General features: G+C 41.7%; 1 protein-coding gene across 1 annotated transcript in view; it reads left to right on the plus strand.

The window, feature by feature from the left end:
* Nucleotides 1-452: 452 nt before the first annotated feature.
* Nucleotides 453-18,954, plus strand: part of Mex3c (mex-3 RNA binding family member C) — a gene marked incomplete at its 3' end in the record, with an annotated part of 20,562 nt that continues 2,060 nt past the window's right edge. Inside the window, exon 1 of the mRNA XM_031366252.1 lies at nucleotides 453-1,665. Within this exon, the coding sequence (XP_031222112.1) occupies nucleotides 936-1,665 (730 nt within the window). The remainder of the gene's footprint in view (nucleotides 1,666-18,954) is intronic.

Below are 18,954 nucleotides of genomic sequence, written 5' to 3' on the forward strand. Positions count from 1 at the left end.
CCCCGACGGCTAGCAAGCCCGAAAAGGCAGTCGCTTCCGCACACCGCCCAGCAGCCCATGCCTGCAGCCCGGCTTCTCACTCCGCGCCTTCCCTAACACCGCCCCAGGCTGACCACGGAGAGGAAGCAGCAGGGGAAAAAAAAAAAAGAAAAAGAAAAAGAAAACTCCCGGAGTCTGCGCTGGAGCCACACGCGCCTGCGCAAAGTCCCGCTCCGCCCCCTCCGCTCCCGGGCTGGCGCCTTCGTCCCGCCCCGTTCCCCAGGCACCTGGGTACGTCACAGAGAGTGACGTGTGAATCGAACAATCCAGTTGCTCCCCTCGCGCGCACTAGGGGGCGGGGGGGCGGAAGAGGAGGGCGGGGCGGAGGGAGGGGCGGAAGAAGCCGGCTTCGAAGACCGGCTCTTTCTCGTCATCCAATCAGAACGGTCCGGGGCACGGCGGGGCGGGGCCCGAGAAGAGGGCGGGGGTGGGGCCGAGGGCAAGGAGCGAGAAGGCTGCGGGGACGAGAGGGCGGGCTCTCGGAGATTAAAAGCAGCCAATCAGAGCGCGCCGGCTTCATTCGGAGAGCGGCGTGGGGCGTCGCCGCCGCCGCCGCCGCCGCCACCACCACCGCCGCCGCCGCGCGCACCGGGGGCTGGTTAAGGCCATGAAACAAAAGAAACCCTGAGAGGGGAGCCGCGGCTGTCCCCACCCACCCTCCTAGTTCCCTACCTCGGCTCCGTCCCCGGCCCCTCCACCCCGCCCTCGCGCGCTCAGGCGGCCCTGGCGCTCCTCAGCCCGGGGCGCGGGCGCCGCCGCCGCCGCCGCCGCCTCCCCCGAGGAAAGGTGTTTGCGCGCTGAGCAGGGCCGGGGCCCTGTCCGCCATGGGGCCCGCCGCTCGCCGCGCCTGACGCGCCCGCCGCCGCCGCCGCCGCCATTGACAGCGCGCCGCCGCGATGCCGAGCGGCAGCTCCGCGGCCCTGGCCCTGGCGGCGGCCCCGGCCCCCCTGCCGCAGCCGCCTCCGCTGCCGCCGCCCGCGGGAGGCCCGGAGCTCGAGGGGGACGGGCTGCTGCTGAGGGAACGCCTGGCCGCGCTAGGCCTAGACGACCCGAGCCCGGCGGAGCCCGGCGCCCCGGCGCTCAGGACCGCGGCGGCGGCGGCGCAGTGCCAGGCCCGGCGGGCGGCCGGGCTGGCTCCGGAGGAGCCCGCTCCGCCGGGCCGCCTCGCGACCTCCGAGCCGGCGGAGCTGGAGGTGGACGAAGAGGAGGAGGGGGAGGAAGCAGAGCTGGACGGAGAACTGCTGGAGGAGGAGGAGCTGGAGGAGGCTGAGGAGGAGGACCGGCCGTCGCTGCTGCTGCTGTCGCCGCCCGCGGCCACCGCCTCCCAGACTCAGCCGATCCCGGGCGGGCCCCTGGGGTCGGTGCTGCTGCCGGCCGCGGGCTTCGATGCCCGGGAGGCGGCGGCGGCCGCGGCGGCGGGGGTGCTGTACGGAGGGGACGATGCCCAGGGCATGATGGCGGCGATGCTGTCCCACGCCTACGGCCCCGGCGGCGGCGGCGGGGCCGCCGCTGCTGCCGCCCTGAATGGAGAGCAAGCGGCCCTGTTGAGAAGGAAGAGCGTCAACACCACCGAGTGCGTCCCGGTACCCAGTTCCGAGCACGTCGCGGAGATTGTCGGACGCCAGGGTGAGTGCGCCGAGGTCTGTCTGGGCACGGCCCTGGGCGTGGGTGGGAGACGGGGTAAGAGGAAAAAAAAAAAAGAGCGTGCGGCGGAAGAGTGAACCCGGAGAGTCCCCCCCAAGTCCACCTAGAAGGGGTCTGGGATGAACCGAGGGTCGCCGAGAAGGGGACGGGTCACCTTGCGAAACCCCAAGCCAAGCAGTTCCGCTCCTTCAGCCGGACAAGAAGTGTTAAGTTTCTCGGGCCACCCAGTCTGGTCGTGTTCACGGGGATCGGTGTATTCGTGGAACACCAGGCTGGCGCGGCCCCAGAGACCTCAGTAAGGTGGGAAGGCCAGGTCAGAAGTTGTGGGTTACGGTCTCGCTTCCGAGCTTCGAGATTGGAAGTTTGTGTAGCCGAGCGGCCTGCGAAAGCAGTCAGCCTGCCTTCGGACTGCTTGTGCAGATGAGAAATGGACGGACATGGAGACATGTGCAAAAAAAGCTTATTCGAGAGGGAAGAGATGTTCGAGTGGCAGGATCACCTCCTCCCTCCGCTATTCAGAAACTTGGCTTTAGAAGGGCACCCCAACTCTGTGGGTCTTAGGTACTCCGTGTTCTCATTTCTCTTCTCAAAAAGCGATCGTGTGTCAGTCTTTTAGAACACTTTAGCTTGTACCGTGGAAGGAAAACTGGACATTTAGGTAATTAAGGAACTTCATGCGTTTGTGCAGTTTTCGATAAATTTTCTTCACTTGCTAGCACACCCGTTCTGCAGACAGACTCCTCCCACATTGTTCAGACAAAGGACCTATGTCTCAGATTCCAGGAGTAGGTTTGTGGAGGTGGGGGAAGGGGATGCACAGAGTACCTCGGTATCCGACATTTTTAGGGAAGGTTCTGTTTGCTTCCCTGTAGTTTTTGCCCCTTTTTGCTACCTGCTGCTGCCGTAATACAAACATGGTTGATACTTGCCTCTTGTTGAGGTCAAACAGACACGATGGCACTGCTGGTGAAATGATCTCATTTTCCCAAGTGGTCTAAAGTACACATAAATAAGAGGTTGGTGAGTTCACACGTAAGAGCTGGCTCTCTTTGCTAGGATTTTGATAAGAAAAGCCTATATGATACCTGGACAGAAAAAAAGTAGCTTGTTTCAGACTGTTTAACTAATCAGGTTCACATGTCTCACTTGCCAGTAGGAGCTGATCAGGATAATAGCTCATGAAGAAACTCTTTTTTATGTACATGAAATAAAAATGCATTTTATTTGTAGATCCATAATGAGGTGCCTTTTCATTTAATATCATTGAGTGCTTGATTTTGCTGGATAATGAGTTTATGAAAAGTAAGCTGAAAAACTGGTTGATTTATACAGAATTTCTGCTCTTTATTAAAAACTAACCATTTAATAAAATGACCCACAAGTAATTACATGAAAGCAAACAATCTTACACACAAGAACATGACCCGTAGAGAAGGCAACTTAGCAAACAAAGATGCAAGTATTGAGCGAGGGGAGGAAAGTGTGGAGGAGACCTGCTAGGTGGTGGTTGGAAAATCACCCAGATCTCACTACCGATTAGTGTATGGTAAGGGGGGGGGGGGGTTGGACATGGCCTGGAAAGTGGTTGTTGAGGCTTTGCAATGTAGAGATTTGAACGGCATACAGGGAAAACAACACACAGTGTTCGTGTGTTTGCCTGCCAAAGCAAAGGAGAAAACGACGTTTGCTTGCTAGTTTTACCACATGACAAGGTACTATATCTTGGTAGATTTAGTTTAACATGAACTTTTGTCCTTTACGTTCTTAAGCACCTTGACTGTAAATTGGTAGTGTTTATATACATTGAAATGGCAAGCTTTTATTTTGTGATGTTACATGATAATTGTCTCAGTTTTTCTTCTTGAGCTGTGCTTATTGGTTAGTAAGGAAGTGTGAGTCTCTGTCTTAGAACATGGAACAACTGCTGACTGTCTGGTACTCACTGCTTCCTAGGGTTGGGTTGGTGGTGCTGTTGATAGTGTGTCATCTGCCTCTATCTTATCTTAAGAGCAGAAAGGCTTGCCCTTTTCCTGTTCTGAACCATTCCAACTAGTGGATCATTGACCCCTTTGCCATCTCCACACCCCAGTAGCATGGTAATAAAACCTGTATTTGCTCACTCCTATAGAGAACTAAGTGACTTCTAATAGTCACATCCTTTTACTATGCAAAAACTTCTTGGTGGGAGTACCTGTCCTAAGTGAGTTTTTTAAAAAGTGAGTTGGGGGTTGGAGTTTTTTGTTTGTTTTGGAGGACCTAAATGTTCATCCTTAAGAATTAACCATTCCTGTCATCTCATTCATTACCTGAAGTCATAATTTTCTCTTTAACATCTCTTAATTAGTTTTGGAAATAATTATGTCACAGATGGAGACATTCCTGACTTCAGCTCTGAAGCAAAGAGTATAGGACAAATGGAAATCTGAGTCATTACATACAGTTTAGCAAAGTGCTGGCAGCCCTTGATAGCCTCTGGTTCCCTTTGTCAAAACAAAACACATTGCTCTCACTTTGTTTTTGTCAGTGAGACAGGTTTTCATTGAGTAGCCTGGCTGCTGGGCTCACAAACATGAACCTCTATACCTAACCCCAGACAACCCTTCCCCCCTTTTAAAAAGTTTTATGCATATGAGTGTTTGCCTTCATGTATTATGGGTGCCTGGTGCCCAGAGAGGTCAGAAGGGGGTGAGGGGGTTAGGGTTAGGGTCCCTTGGCACTGAAGTTACAAATGATTATATGCAGCCATATGGTGCTGAGAAACAAACCCAGACTCTGCAAGAGTCACAAGTGAGTGTTACTAAATGTTTGAACTATCTTTCCATCCCCAAGGCCCTGTTTCTTTTTAAATTCTGTATCTGTATGTGTATGTGAGTGCAGGAGCCTCCTGAGACTAGAGAGTCAGATACCCCTGAAGTTGGAGTTGAAAGCACAAGCCGCCTGATGTGGATGCTGGGAACTGAACTCAGGTCCTCTTAACCTGAGCTATCTCTTCATCCTTCCTCTCCATGGACCAGTTTGACCTCCTATTTTACTCCCAGGAGCATATGTCCTTTTGTACATGTTAAGTTGGTCTTATTACTGTTGTTGTGTTTTTTAAGTGTTGTATTTATTGTAAAACTAACAGTTGTAATAAGTTTTACTAATTATATTTAGTAAGATAAATTAGGAATTAGAGATATTAATAATAAAAGAAAATTTAAAATATAGACATCAAAATAATCCTGAGAAAATGGCTCAGTAGGTAAAATGCCTACTTCACAAGCAAGAAGTTCTGAACTGAAACTGTAGCATCCACGTAAAAAGCTAGATCTGGTGCCATATAGCTATAATCCTAGCTCTGTGAGACCAGCCTAGGAGGATCCTGGACACTTGCAAACAGCTAATCTAGCCTTTGGGCTCCAGGTTCAGCAAGAGACCCTGTCTCAAAAAACAGGGTGAAGAACCATAAAGGAAGACATACAATATCAACCTTCAGCCTCCACATGGGCATGCACAGGTGTTCACACACTAAAAATATTGTAAGATCTCATTTTATAAATATGAAATACCTCCATTTTTAAGTGTAGTGCCTGCAAGACATTAATAGTAGTTGACAAGTTTGACTGAAGACAACAGGTTTTATTATAATTTGCACACTTGTTACTGTCTAGTAAGTCTAAAAAGAATTACATTAGAACTCTAAATCTATTCTTTACTATCAATTAATATTAAATGCTATAAATTGAGTTTCAGATAAATGTTCGTTTTCAGCGACTTTTGATATAACTTTAATTGATAGTGGTTTTTTTTTTGTTTTTGTTTTTTTTTTTTTTTTTTGGCCCGACCCTGCTTAGCTTCCGAGATCAAACTAGATTGGGCACGTTCAGGGTGGTATGGCTGTAGACGATAGTATATGTTTTTTAACTTTACAAGTCTAGAAAAGTGTTTTTTTTTTTTAATTGTATACTGTTCCCCCCCAAAAAAGTTGTACCCCATTATACAGTTATACTCATCACTGTATAAACAATCTATTACGAAGAAAAATGTACATCATACAAAAATTTTAACAAATAAAATAAAATAGGTTTTTTTGTTTTTTATCTTTGTGCTGATACTCTTATACTCTAGATGCTACTGAGCTCTAGACCATTTAGAAAACTTTCTCATTGACTGAGCCGTTTTGGTAACCACTCATCTCCAGTGACGTGTGTATTGGGTGTGGGGCAACCGTCCCAGTGTTTCAGGCTCTCAGTAGCATTTGATTAGGAGAAAGAGTACTTGCTGGTTTTGCTGTGCATAGATTTTCCATCAAGAAGTACATATTTATTTCACTAAAGAAAGAATTTCAGAACAACACTAAAATCATAGCGTCCTCCCCCCCCCCCCCCAGGGACATGTTGTTTTTGACTCCTTTGCTAAAGTACTACTGGATATTTTTCCAGTGCTGTGTAACTGTTAGATATTTTGCAGATGTTGAACCTAAGGTTCTAAAAGATAGTTTATATACTTAGAGATCTAGGCTTAGGCCAGTTTAAACAATGTTATCTTCACTATTAGTAATTTAAACTCAAAATGAAAATTTTGGGGAAAAAAAACCTGAATATGTTTGCAGTTTCTGGGGATATAGACCAGTGGTAGAGCATTTACCTACCATGCATGAGATGAGAAAGAAGGGGGAGGGTCCTATTTTAGGAAACACCAAATAAGTACACAAATCTTAGTTAAAACTGCCATTTTTTTTTTATTTGTTTTGTTTTGGAAATTTTAAGTGTTTTTCTTTGTGATGGCTTCTAGCTATGTAGCCCTAGGCTAGCTTCCTGGAGCCTCAGCTTTTAACTTAAGATGCCATAGTTACTATATAGAGATTTGCAAAAGTCAGTGTGGTAATTAAGCCTTTAAGCTACTTGTCTTTTTTTTTTTTTTTTTTTTTTTTGGTTTTTCAAGACAGGGTTTCTCTGTGTAGCCCTGGCTGTCCTGGAACTCACTCTGTAGACCAGGCTGGCCTCTTCAGAAATCCACCTGCCTCTGTCTCCCGAGAGCTGGGATTAAAGACATGTGCCACCACTGCCCTGCAAGCTACTTGTTTTTAATCCAGGCTTGCTTCCAGTCAAACTTCAGATTTCTGTCCCAGGCAATAATTTTCTAATACTAGAATCACCAAGCCCAACTAAGTTAAATATATGCACAGCATAATGCTGTTTGAATAGTTGTCTGTGATGTATTTTGAGAAATTTTGTTATTATTCAGTCTATAGACTCTTCAATGCAAGTTTCTTAAATTAAATATTCAGAATGTGTGGTTATTGCCTTTCTAGTAAGCAGAAGACTACAGATCACTGCTGTAAGGAAAACCTTATTCGACCACACAGTAGTCTTAGTAAGACTAGTAATAGTAAGACTTAGCTTTAAAATAATAATTTGTTACTGAAACTTACAGATGCAGTTGGAGTTAGACATGAAGGATTTTGTCATGAACAGTGTTCCCTCTTTATATCACACTTCACCTTTGCCTTCTCTAACTTAATGTTAACTTAATCATTGTTGCCTATGACTTGGGATAAATCCTTTATGCCTCTGTTTTTTCCTATTTGGAGAAAACCTGTTCCAGGTTCTGTTCTGACTAGCCCCAAACCTACTTTGTGCTATGAGGGTGAAATTTGAGATGCCATTAGTATAAATTCATTGAGTAATTTAAAGTATACAATGACAAATTCTATAAGGATAAAAATTTTTTGAACTTTTTAGATCAGAGTGCTCTATATTGCCAGGCTGGCCAAACAAACTTTCCGTGCCCATGTACTGTAATAACAGTACCTCTCCATGTACTGTAATAACAGTACCTCTCCATGTACTGTAATAACAGTACCTCTCCATGTACTGTAATAGCAGTACCTCTCCATGTACTGTAATAACAGTACCCTAAGGTAGCGTAGACTACAAGTACCTGCCAGCTATGCCCTACTTACACACTTTTGTAGTTAATATGTTTCTTCTATATTCTGTACAAATTCTAGATGAAATCTAAAATTGTCATTTTAGTCTTTTACCTAAAATGTACCAGATTTTTAAGTTTATAGTATGTACTTTTAGCAAAAGGTTAAGCTAGTCTAAAAGAGAATTTTTTACAGATAAGTGATTTTACAACTAAAATTTGTGTTGTTTTGTTTCTGAATGGTGCTAGAGATCTAACCCACGACCCATGTATGCTAGACAAGGTTCTCTACCACTGAACTACATCCCTAGCCTGGTAATTCTGAAAATTCTATTAACATTTTCTAAAGGCTATAAACATAAGATCTTTAGTATGGAAAACTTATCTTAATATTTGAACCTTTTCTCTTTAGAATCAATAGTTTAGGAGAGGGAAGATGGTCCACAAGGACCAGAGTTCATATCCTACATTGGTCAGCTCACAAATGCCTGTATTCCAGTTACAAGACATCCTACGCCCTCTTCTGGCCTACTTGAGCCCCTGTACACACAAATGTGTGCAAACACACAAATAATAAAAATACATCAAAAAATTACTAGTCTATAGCTTTGAGCAGTTCTTTGGGGAGGGTTTGTCATCATTCTTTTTTTAACTTTAAACAATTCTAACTTGTTAATGTATACAACTAGAATATCTCATGGGGCTCATAATCTAAACTTTGTCAAGAAAGAACCCCTAAAGTCATGTAGAAGTAAACTGGATTTCAGATTACCAGTAAGATTGACTCCACATTTGTCCCAACTTTAAGTTTATAACACATTTAACGTCTTTTACAATCTAAATGTTTCTCTTTAGAGTTAGGAGTTTAATGCATGTGTGCCCATGTATGCAGATGTGCATATTTGCAAAAGCCTGAGAAGGATCTTAGATGTCTTCCCCTGTCAATTCTTCCTTTTATTTTTGTGAGACAGGGTCTCCTACTGAAGCTGCAGCTCCCCATTTGCCCTTCCCAAAGGCCCTGCTATGAAGAGTGAGTGAGAATGTGTAGGGAGATTTGAGAAAACTGCAGTGCTTTACAAATCCTGACTGTTTCAAAGCTACTTCAGTCTCCCTGGTACTAGATGAGTTTACTCATGAAATGTTGGTAAGAAGTAGGGGAGGGATGAGGATTGGTTCTAAAAGCTGAGTGACGTGTGTTAGGATTAGGATGAGCCAACATGACGAACATGTGCTTTACCATTTAGCTGTGTAACCCATTCGAGTTAGCTTTTTTAATACAATATTTTGTAACAACTAAATGAGGGAAAATTTTTAATCCTACTGATTGCCCTCACATGGCAAAGAGGTAGATAGAGGCTTCATGACCTGTTTTTAAGTTCAGTAACTGATTCATGATAGTTTGTCCACATAATCTTCCATTTTCCATACTTACTAAATCTTCCTTGAGGAAAAACTAGATAAGCACATGTGAAGTGTGGTCACTCTCTGATTGTCCCAGTGGGGGTTTTTTGGTTATTTTTACTTTTTTATGTACATTGGTGTTTTGACTGCATTTATGTCTGTATAAGGGTATCAGATCCCCTGGACAGGAGTCACACAGTTGTGAGCTGCCATGTGAGTGCTGGTTTTCTGGAAGAGCAACCAGCTCTTAACCGCTGAGCCATCTATCTCTCCAGCCCATTCCAGTAGTATTTTATTTGAACTAAACCGTAAATTATTTCCATGTGGTAGCTGTGACACTGAGTTAATCTATTGTTTGTGTATGTGGGTTGTGTTTCATATTGATGTACTTCCTGGTAAAAGCCAAAGGTCAGCCATGGGTGTCATTCCTCAGGAACAACTAGTTTGGTTTGGTGTTGAAGATGAGAAGTGGGAGTTGGGGGAGGGGTAGTTTGCATGTTTGCTTGCGCACACTAAGGCATCCAGTCCTCTGGAGTTGGAATTACAGTTGGTTTTAAAATGACTATTATGAGTGCTAGAAACCAAAGTAGGGCCCTCTGGGACAACTGTAAGTACTCTTAACCATTGTGCTAGTTCTCCAGTCCCCCAGCTTGGTTCTTGATGCAGTCTCTCACTGGCCTGGAACTGCTCAGACTAGGCAGGATGGACAGCACCCCTGGGATCTATCTGCTCTGAGATAGATACAGGTGCACATCAACACATCAGGCTCTCGACGTAGGATTCGAGGATTGAACTCAGTTCCTCTTGTTTGCAATACAAGCACTTTACCATTAGCTGTCTTCCCTGTTTGATAAACTTAAAGCCATACACAAAGTTTCTATTTTTCAAAGTTCCATTGCATTAATGGGTTGGAAAGAGTGGTATGTATGCTAGGAAGGTATCCCAAGTTATTTAAGAAAAGATCTGAACAAAAAATGGAACAGAACTGCGCATGCTTATGAGATGAGAAAGACTGAAAATAATTAGTTTTTGCACGTAATGCTAGGAGGGAAATGAATTTACTTCAAGACCAGTGAATTCTATTTTTCTTGAAGATAATGTGAGCTATTCAAGTTTAAACTCTTCTTCCCATTTTTACGTAAAGAATGTCTGCATAATTTCCCAGTATTTGCAGAGGACTACCAGAAGTTAAAATGGGCATGGTTTTGAGATTTGTCTTTAAGAGCTTAAGTTTTCTTAACTCACTATATACATATGCACACTACACTTAATTTATTAAATAATTGGAAAGTACAGTGAGTATAATTTCTGAAAAACAAACTTTTTTTAAAGAGAAACATTTATTTATTTTCATTTATTCATTTATTACTTTTTCGAGACAGGGTTTCTTTGTATATCCCTGGCTGTCCTTGAACTCACTCTGTACACCAGACTGGCCTCAAACTCAGAAATCCACCTGCCTCTGCCTCCCAAGTGCTGAGATTAAAGGCGTGCACCACCACTGCCCGGGCAACAAATTTGTTTTTAAAAAAGATCAGGAACACCAGATGCAAAATGCAAGTGGTTCTGGGAGGCCTTTATTTAATACTATCATTTTCCCCTTTTTTCTGCTGATTATTGTGACACCATTTCATTTCAGATAAGGAATCCTTAACTAATCGTCTTCCTCCACATCTTTTGTATCTACAAGATTAAGTCCCTTATCGCACATTGGAGACTCCCTCCCCATTCTTGTCACCTGGAGATATCAAATGCTGAACTAGCTTTAATATCCAGTTTCCTGCTTTTGCACATCCTCCCTACTTGACAAAACTTCTTTCAAGCCTCTTCAAAATGCCTTTGAAGTTGGCCTGTGCTTGTATGTTGAGGTCAATGTTAGGTTTTTGTCTTCAGCGCTCTCTACCTTATCTTTTTTGCCCTGGCTGTCCTGGAACTCACTCTGTAGACCATGCTGGCCTCGAACTCAGAAATCCGCCTGCCTCTGCCCCCCAAGTGCACCGCCCGGCTACTACCTGGTTTCTCTTCAGATCGTATAAATCTTTCGCCTTTCTACCTTATCTTTTGAGGCAAGATCTCTCGTTGAACCTGGAGCTCACTGATTCATCTAGATTAGCTTGCTAGGTAGCCTCAAGGATCCTAATTGAGGTTCTCTTGCAGGTGTAGCAAGCTCTTCACCATTAATCTCCTGGCTCTTTAAAGGGATAATCCTTTTGTGTGCTCCCACTGCTCTTTGTAAGCCCGTTCCTTAAATATTTGTTCCTTAAAGTAACTATTAATTGCATCTCTTGGACATGAACTCCTTGAAATCAGAAATGACTGTTTCTTATTCTGCTGGAAGTAAGCCCTCTACTTTTTTTTGGGGGGGGGGGATGACATTTGAATGGATAAACTCAGTCATTAAGCTTATCTAAAGTTCAGGATTAGTAAAATGCTCTTGGAGTCCAAGAAGTGACTTAGGTAGAAACACCTTGACTGACATAGCCCTTCAGACAGATCCAGAAGGGACAGTTCTTCCACTAAACCTCACCTTTATATAGAGCCGCATTAATAAGTGTTCTTAGAAATACTTAACTTATGTTTTTTCTATTTGATCAATAACACTTTTTTCAATGTTTTTATAAATCTCTAAACCTCTCCTAGACAAAGGCCATTTGATTACTATTCCTAAATTGGGTTTAAAATTCTAATGAACCAATAACATCTTTCAAAAGGTGGGAGCTTGAAAGAAAGGAAGGATTGATATAATTAGTAGAATAACCCCACACATCCAAAGATTTTTAACCCTAACCCCCCATCACCACAAAAGAAACAATTGAAGTGTTTTATTCAATAGGCATGTTGCAAGTGTGCTTAAGGCTTACCTATGTGAAGGATATCTAGGGTTATCTGGTAAGCCCACTTGTGATCACATGAATACCTAAAAGCAGAAAACTTCCCAGCTAGGTTTGAGCTCAGGCTAAGGAAGAGAGATGAGAAGCTTGACTGCTGGTTCTGAAGACAGAGAAGAGTTAAAAGCCAAGGAATGTAGATGGTTCTAGAACTATAAACACGTGAATTCTGCCACCAACCTAAATCTGCAAGGAAACATAACCTCCTTAGAGATTCCAAGAAGCAAGTCCTACTACTGCTTTTATTTTAACCTTGATGTGAGCGTTCTGTTATTAGACAGACAGACAGATATATGGTAATTAGTGGTAGCGCTGGAAAACTATAGCAGAGCTAGAAAGGTGGCTTAGTGGGTAAGAGCTCCTGCTGTGTAAACATAAGGACCTGAATAAACCCCAACACTCACAAAAAGTTCAGCTTGGCCACCAGCCTAACTCCTGGTTCACTGAGACCCAGTCTTAAGAGAAGAAGGTCAAAAATGATGTGTACACACACATATATGAAGGGGAGATGGGGGACATATGATGTACACACACACATATATGAAGGGGAGATGGGGGAACTAAAGCAAGTCAAAGAATCTGATCTGTAATTGAACTAAAAACAAAACTTATTAATACAGGATTATATAAAGCTACTGCTTAGTTCTCTCTTTCACAATGTCTTGTAGAATACTAGTATTTTGTACAGTCATTTTTATTAGTTCTCACAGGGCAGAGATAAAACTCTTAAAAGACTTAAGGACTTTATTGGGCTCTGTAGCTGCAAAATCATTATCATTACTTTAGTTGCGTAAAACAATGCAAATTTATTATCTCAGTTTCTGTAGGTCAAAATCTGTGTGTGGTGTCTCTTGCTTCTCTTAATTAAGATGCTTAGCCAGAGGTGTAGTATCCTCATATGGGGTACATATCTTCTTCTACCCAAAGTTGCTGGCAGGATTTAGTTGGAAAATAGGGGTCTATCTTCCAGGTTTCAGTTCCAGAGTACAGTTCCTTGCCATCATCACCATAGGCAATTCACACATGATAGTTTGCTTTCTTCGAGATGAACTCATTTCTAACTTGTCTAAAACAAGATGGAAAAACTTTTCAAAGAACTCAAGATTACATCAGAACCTCCCTGGTAATCAGAATAATCTCTCCATTTAAAAGTGAACTGAGTCAGGTTTGGTAGTACATGCCTTTAATCCTAGCATTCTGAAAGCAGAGTTTCTATCTGGTCTACATAGTGAGTTCCAGGACAGTCAGAGCTATAGAGAAAGAGCCTCTGGCTCAGAAAAACAACAAAATTAAGCTGATTTAAGGCATAATTACATCTCTAAAATCTCTCTTCACGAGTACCTAAATTTGTGTTTAACTCCAGGCAGGAATGTTCTCTCCTAACTGGCCTAGAACTTGTTATATAGTCCAAGCTGGCCTCAAACTCAAAAAACCACCTGTCTCTGCTTCTAAAATGTTAAGATTAAAGGTATGAACCACTGCACATAGCCAAAAGGCCATAAATCTTGAGGCAGAGAATCATCTTAGAATTCTGTATTCAGGCAGAGCATGTGGCACACACCTACCAAAACACTCCAGTGGCTGAGAGTTTGAGGCTAGGCCGGGCTGAGTACTAGAATGCTCCAACAGAAACAAATTTCCACTTACCATGCTGCCTACAAATGTATTGACCATACCTTCTTTGAGGGAAGGATATGCAACTCATAGTAGTTTCATTTTTATTAACTATAGACTCCATCAGTAGTCCATAAACAGTGGTTCAATTCTTTATCATACACTACTTTTCTCTTCTGTGCAGGTGTCTGGAGGTCACATCAAGTATTGGGGTATGTCTCAGGAACCATCCACCTTATTTTTTGAGAACTTTGGGCCAGTCTCTCTTTTGACTGCCCAACAAACGCCAGCCATCCTCCAGTCTCTGCCTCTCCAGGCACTACAATTAAACATGCATGCCACCATGCTTGTTTTTTTTTACTGGGGATCTACCTCATTCACGTCCTCATGCTGTATAACAAGTGCCTTACTGACTGAGCTATCTTCCCACCCCCCTGTAATGCCTTTTTTTCTTCTTTTTTCAACTGGAAAATATATAGATGGGCCATCTGTTCTTTTCTATCACCATCTTATTTAGACCACCGGTTTAAGAAGAGAAGCAAACAGTCTTTGTACAGTCTTGCTGTAGATATCTACAATATCTTTCAGATAACTAGAAAAAAATTCACTTTTAAAATTCATCTTCATAGATATATTTAGGCTCTGGCCTCTAAAAGTTAGACTATATGACCATAGAGTAGTCTTCTGCAAATGGAATCTTTAGCTCAGCTCCTTTTGGTGACTCTCCCCTTCCATTTCACACCAGTTCTTTGTTGAAAATACATCATCTCATACTTCTTGAAACTAGAAGGTGATCTTCAAAACAACCAAATGTAATAATGGCAACCCATGACAAAAAGAATATTTTATATTGCAGCCCATCATACTACATGTTCCACTGAAACACTGGGAATATACAAGAATCAGGGTTTTATTGATTAGTTTTTAAATGGTACCTACAACACAACAAAGTTTACTTCAGCTCATGGTTTGAAAACTGAGTTTCCTCCTCTTCCTTCCAACTCCAGTCCCCACAAGAGAGCCGCCCTTTCTTTAGAAGACGTCTCTTGACCTTGAGAATCAAGATAGAATGTCTTGCATATACCAAGGAGGGAGAGGACAAGTTGCAAGGTTTTAGCCTGAAACAGCCCTTGCAATAATAATAGAAAGGGAAAATGGGTTCATATGTCAACTAGGTAAACTGTAGGCTTTATTTCAGGGAATTTACTTCAAATTAACTTGGGTTACAGCTCTGAAATTTGTTAGTTCTTTAGTTCTTGAGCCTAAAACTGATCCAGATTTCTGCCCTGAAACTACCTTCTATAAAACTTTGATACATGTTGGCTTTATCTATAGCTATATGAAAACAAATAGTAGTTTGTATATTTGAGAGTTGCAAAACAGGTTATGAAATCATTTATCCTGCTGCTGTAATTTAAAAATAATTAGCAATTCTAACCAAAGTCTTACTTAAACAAAAGTATTAAAATAATCATAAATTCTAATCATAATTATTTGATTTGAGTATACAGTGAAACGTAAGTCCCTGTCCCTCCAAATCAACTAGTTTTACAAATACGTTATATTCCATTCCACAGCTGTCTTAGCCTCATGCTTACCCAACAGTGAGTAATAGAATACGGAGAGTATCTTGTGCTTATATCAGTATTACTTGAGGATCACCTCTACAAATGGGATTATAGGTGCATAGGATAATTTTGGGATACAAACTGCCCACCAGCTAGATATGTGCTCATCATCCCACTTGTGCGTGTGGTCTTCAAATGTTGACATTAACAGCTGTAGATAGGAAAAGTAGCTCAGTTACTGAAGAAATAAGGACTTCCACCTTCAAAGCAATGCTCTGCTGTAAGCTGTTTCTTTTACCTGTTTGTCTCTTAGGGTTTAGTGTTTTAATTTATAGTGGAGAAATATGTAAGAAAAATTAGCTTATAAGATGGGTTGGAAGCATTTAAATTTTTTAGCTACTTTTCATGCATTTTGCCATGTAGCAATTACTTTTGAATACACCACAATTTATCAGTGCCCCACTGTCATCCTGGAATTACCTTCTTAAAGGATCAGAATTTCAAACAACTTCAATCTTCAGTACTCCTTAGACTCTTTCTTTACCTCTTTACCTCCAAAGAGATAATAGAACAAATTTGTTACTTCTCCTTAAGTTAATGCCGCCTTTGAAAACTACCTATTCAAGTAGTCTGCACCTTCACAATCAGCATAAAGAAGCCATGTTGTGATAAGTGAGGTTTCTTATAGTCTTACTCTATATTGAACTACTATAAAATTTGGAAGAGAAGTGTTTGCCTCTGAGGTGTTTGTTTTTGTTCGTTTGAGGGTGGGAAGGGCAGTGGCTTTAAAGACTTCGTTTTTACTGTCTTTTTAAATAAAAAAGAAAGAAAACCTCCTTCCCCTGCTCTGAAAATCCAAAGTACATTATTATTATTACCCTTTGTGGTAAGATGCCTGGCCTTTCTATCTCAGAAATGATTCAAAGCTAATATATCCTGTCTTTCCATGCATTAAATACCTGTTTTTTAATACTGCCCATAGGGTCAAATAAGTGTTCTATGTACCTGTAAACTAGAACTGACAGTTACTTAAATTACTGTCTCAGTGGGGTTTTGGTTGATTGGTTTGGTTGGGGTGGGGGACATAGTATGTTGTGTGGTACAGAGTAGTGTGGTGCTAAAGATTGAGCCCAGCGGCCTTCTTCTATGCTCCCAGCTCTCCACAGTAGTTTAGAAAGGTGTCTTAATCTGTTGGTAGATGCTAGTAAACATGGAAAGGAGATAAGCCGAAACTCTTAATAATACTTTGCCCTTAATTGCCCATGCTTTTCTGCTGAATGAACCATGGCTGCCTGTTATTAGGAATGAGTTGGGAGTTTGTTTGTTTGTTCTTCAGTTTGTGTGTGTGTGCAGGAGCCTTATTTAGATATCATCTCTCCTATTAGCACTGGGGTTACAAGTAAACCTGTGGTGGCTTTTCACGTGGCACTAGAGATTTGATCTTCATGATTGTACATCAAAGGGCTCTTAGCTGCTAAGGCATGTCTGCACCCCAAGAGTGAGATTTTAGGAGGCTGCCTTCTTAAAAAGCTGTAGCTCAGAGTGTAGATCTTGTGACTAAATGATACTCTGGTATAGAATATAACCAGTTAGTATTTTACCTTTCAGATTTTCTTAGGTATTTGTGTCATTGCACGCTATCCAATGAATGTGATCTCGGTTCTTAGCTGACTCCCACCCCCTGTAGCACCTACTATGAGGAAGATTTGACTGTGTAGAGAGACAAAAGATTTGCTGTGATCATGTAGTTCATTTTATTGCAAAGTAAAAACAAATCGAACTCATCTTTTACTCAAAAGTACCCAATACCCACTTTACTTTAATGTAGTTGATTGTACATAGAGTCTTAGAAAAGGTTTCATGTTTCACAGTAGTGTAAATTTTACTTGTGGTTTCTTGATAGAACACCCTCCTGATAGCCCCACTGAACTAAATGCTTCTCTTAAGATTCTCTTTACCTAGTAATATAGTTCTTAAATTCTACTTGTCCTTTTAAACTATGTAACTAACAGTAAGATTTCTGAAAGTATAAAATGAAGGAAAAAAATAAGGAAAACACTTTTTGAGGAAGAATTGCTTCATCTTGATGCTTGAATACATTTTGTTTTCAGAGAACCTGAATCTGGGTTTTCATGATAATATACCTAAAACCCACAGTGAAAAGGCTGTTTCTTTGTAACTTCTACGGTTTGATGGAAGGAGGAGTAGGATCGATCAGTTTGTGGTTATGATTCAAAAGTTCCATGGTAGGTTAAGTTGCTTTAAATATGCCGTGATATTTAAATTTTAATATTTAAACATGCAGTAGACCCTTGTGTTCATTCCCTAGCACTATACACCACACACACACACACACACACACAAAGAAAGAAATTAAAATTAAGTTCTAGTCCTTTCACTATGGAGAAGATTAGCAATATGGGACCAGAAGATGGAAGTCTTGAACGCTAAGGATTAAAGGGCCCAAAATAACATATAACAAAGCCTCAATGTTCTAATACTGAAAATTAGCAACCTCCCTTCCATAAATGTTCCATGGCAACTCTGTAAGACATGAGGGCAGTCATATAGCCATAGGAGAGAAGGGGCATCATTGAGGACAGGGACCTAAACCAAAACTAGACAGTAATTAGGAGTTGAGCAAAACAGCTACAGTTAGAGAGAGTAGTAGTGATGGAAATGGGGGAGCAGGAACATGCTATAGGGTGAAGGATATGACAGTTTAAAAGAGTGGAAAAATGGCTGTGGAGTAAAAGTAGAAATTCAGGAACCAGCTGAAATACCTATGCAAAGAAGTGATCATATATTATAACCCATGCTATATTGAGAAAGCATCATCTTACTAGAGAGAAAATAACAAGAAATAACTGCTGTAAGGGGATGCTGCAGACATTTGGAGTTATGTGTGTATTGAAGGCATGTAGGCTCAAGATGATGTATCTAAAAAGCCTTAGTTTTAGCTTAACCACTAGAGATTTGTTGGACAAGAAGGGAACAGAGGGCTTAAAGAAAAAGGCCAGCCCAAATTGCGGTTACTATCTTCAGTTGCACCTCCTTTATGTTTTTGAGGAAATAATTGTATGATGTAGTCATGAGAAAAAATTCATTCTAAGAATCTGCTTTTTAAATCCAGAGATTTAAGCCAATAATGTCTCCCATGTTTTATTTTAACTTAGGTACAGTTGGAGGTTGGGACCAAAGCTTCTAGTTTGGGTTTAGATCTGGTGTTCCTCTAGCCATTTTCCATGAGTCCTCAATATTTGAGTTTTTTTCTAAATCGATCAAGAACTTTACAATCAGCAAAAATTATTTTACATTACTTTTTTTAATCCTGCTTTTGTGGTTGTCTCCCCAGAATTTAACTAGGAGCTGAAGAAAGATAGCCACTCACTAGCCATGAACATTATTGTCAATAGAATTTTATAAAAGAGTCATGTTAAAGCAATAAAATAAATCAAGTAAAATTTGTAGAGTATGTGAAAATTAAAATTCCTGGACTACATCACATGACCTTATCTCTGGCTTTGCCACTGTGTTAGTATTTTTCTTGCCACAAATTTATCTTTGCAAAGTAAAATTTTGTTAGTATTATAAAACTCAACCTTACAGGTTTATATTTTATCTATAGACTATTTTGTACATCTTCTCAATGTGTGGATGAGAGAGAGAACTAGACTTCTGAGTTGTGACCTCCCAGGAGAGGTTCCCACCCTTCCAAAAGAGTGAATGGCAGACAAGCACATCTCCATCTCTAGCAGTGTTGCATGGACTTGGGGGGACGAGGAGGATGTCGTCCTTTACTGTTTAGTATATATGCTGCCGCGGCGAGCACAGTCATGCTTTACTGTTAAGTTGTGTTTTGTTTTTTTTTGTTGTTTTTTTTTTTTTAA

The sequence above is a fragment of the Mastomys coucha genome, unplaced genomic scaffold, assembly GCF_008632895.1.
Source record: "Mastomys coucha isolate ucsf_1 unplaced genomic scaffold, UCSF_Mcou_1 pScaffold13, whole genome shotgun sequence".
In the NCBI taxonomy this organism is placed as follows: domain Eukaryota; kingdom Metazoa; phylum Chordata; class Mammalia; order Rodentia; family Muridae; genus Mastomys; species Mastomys coucha.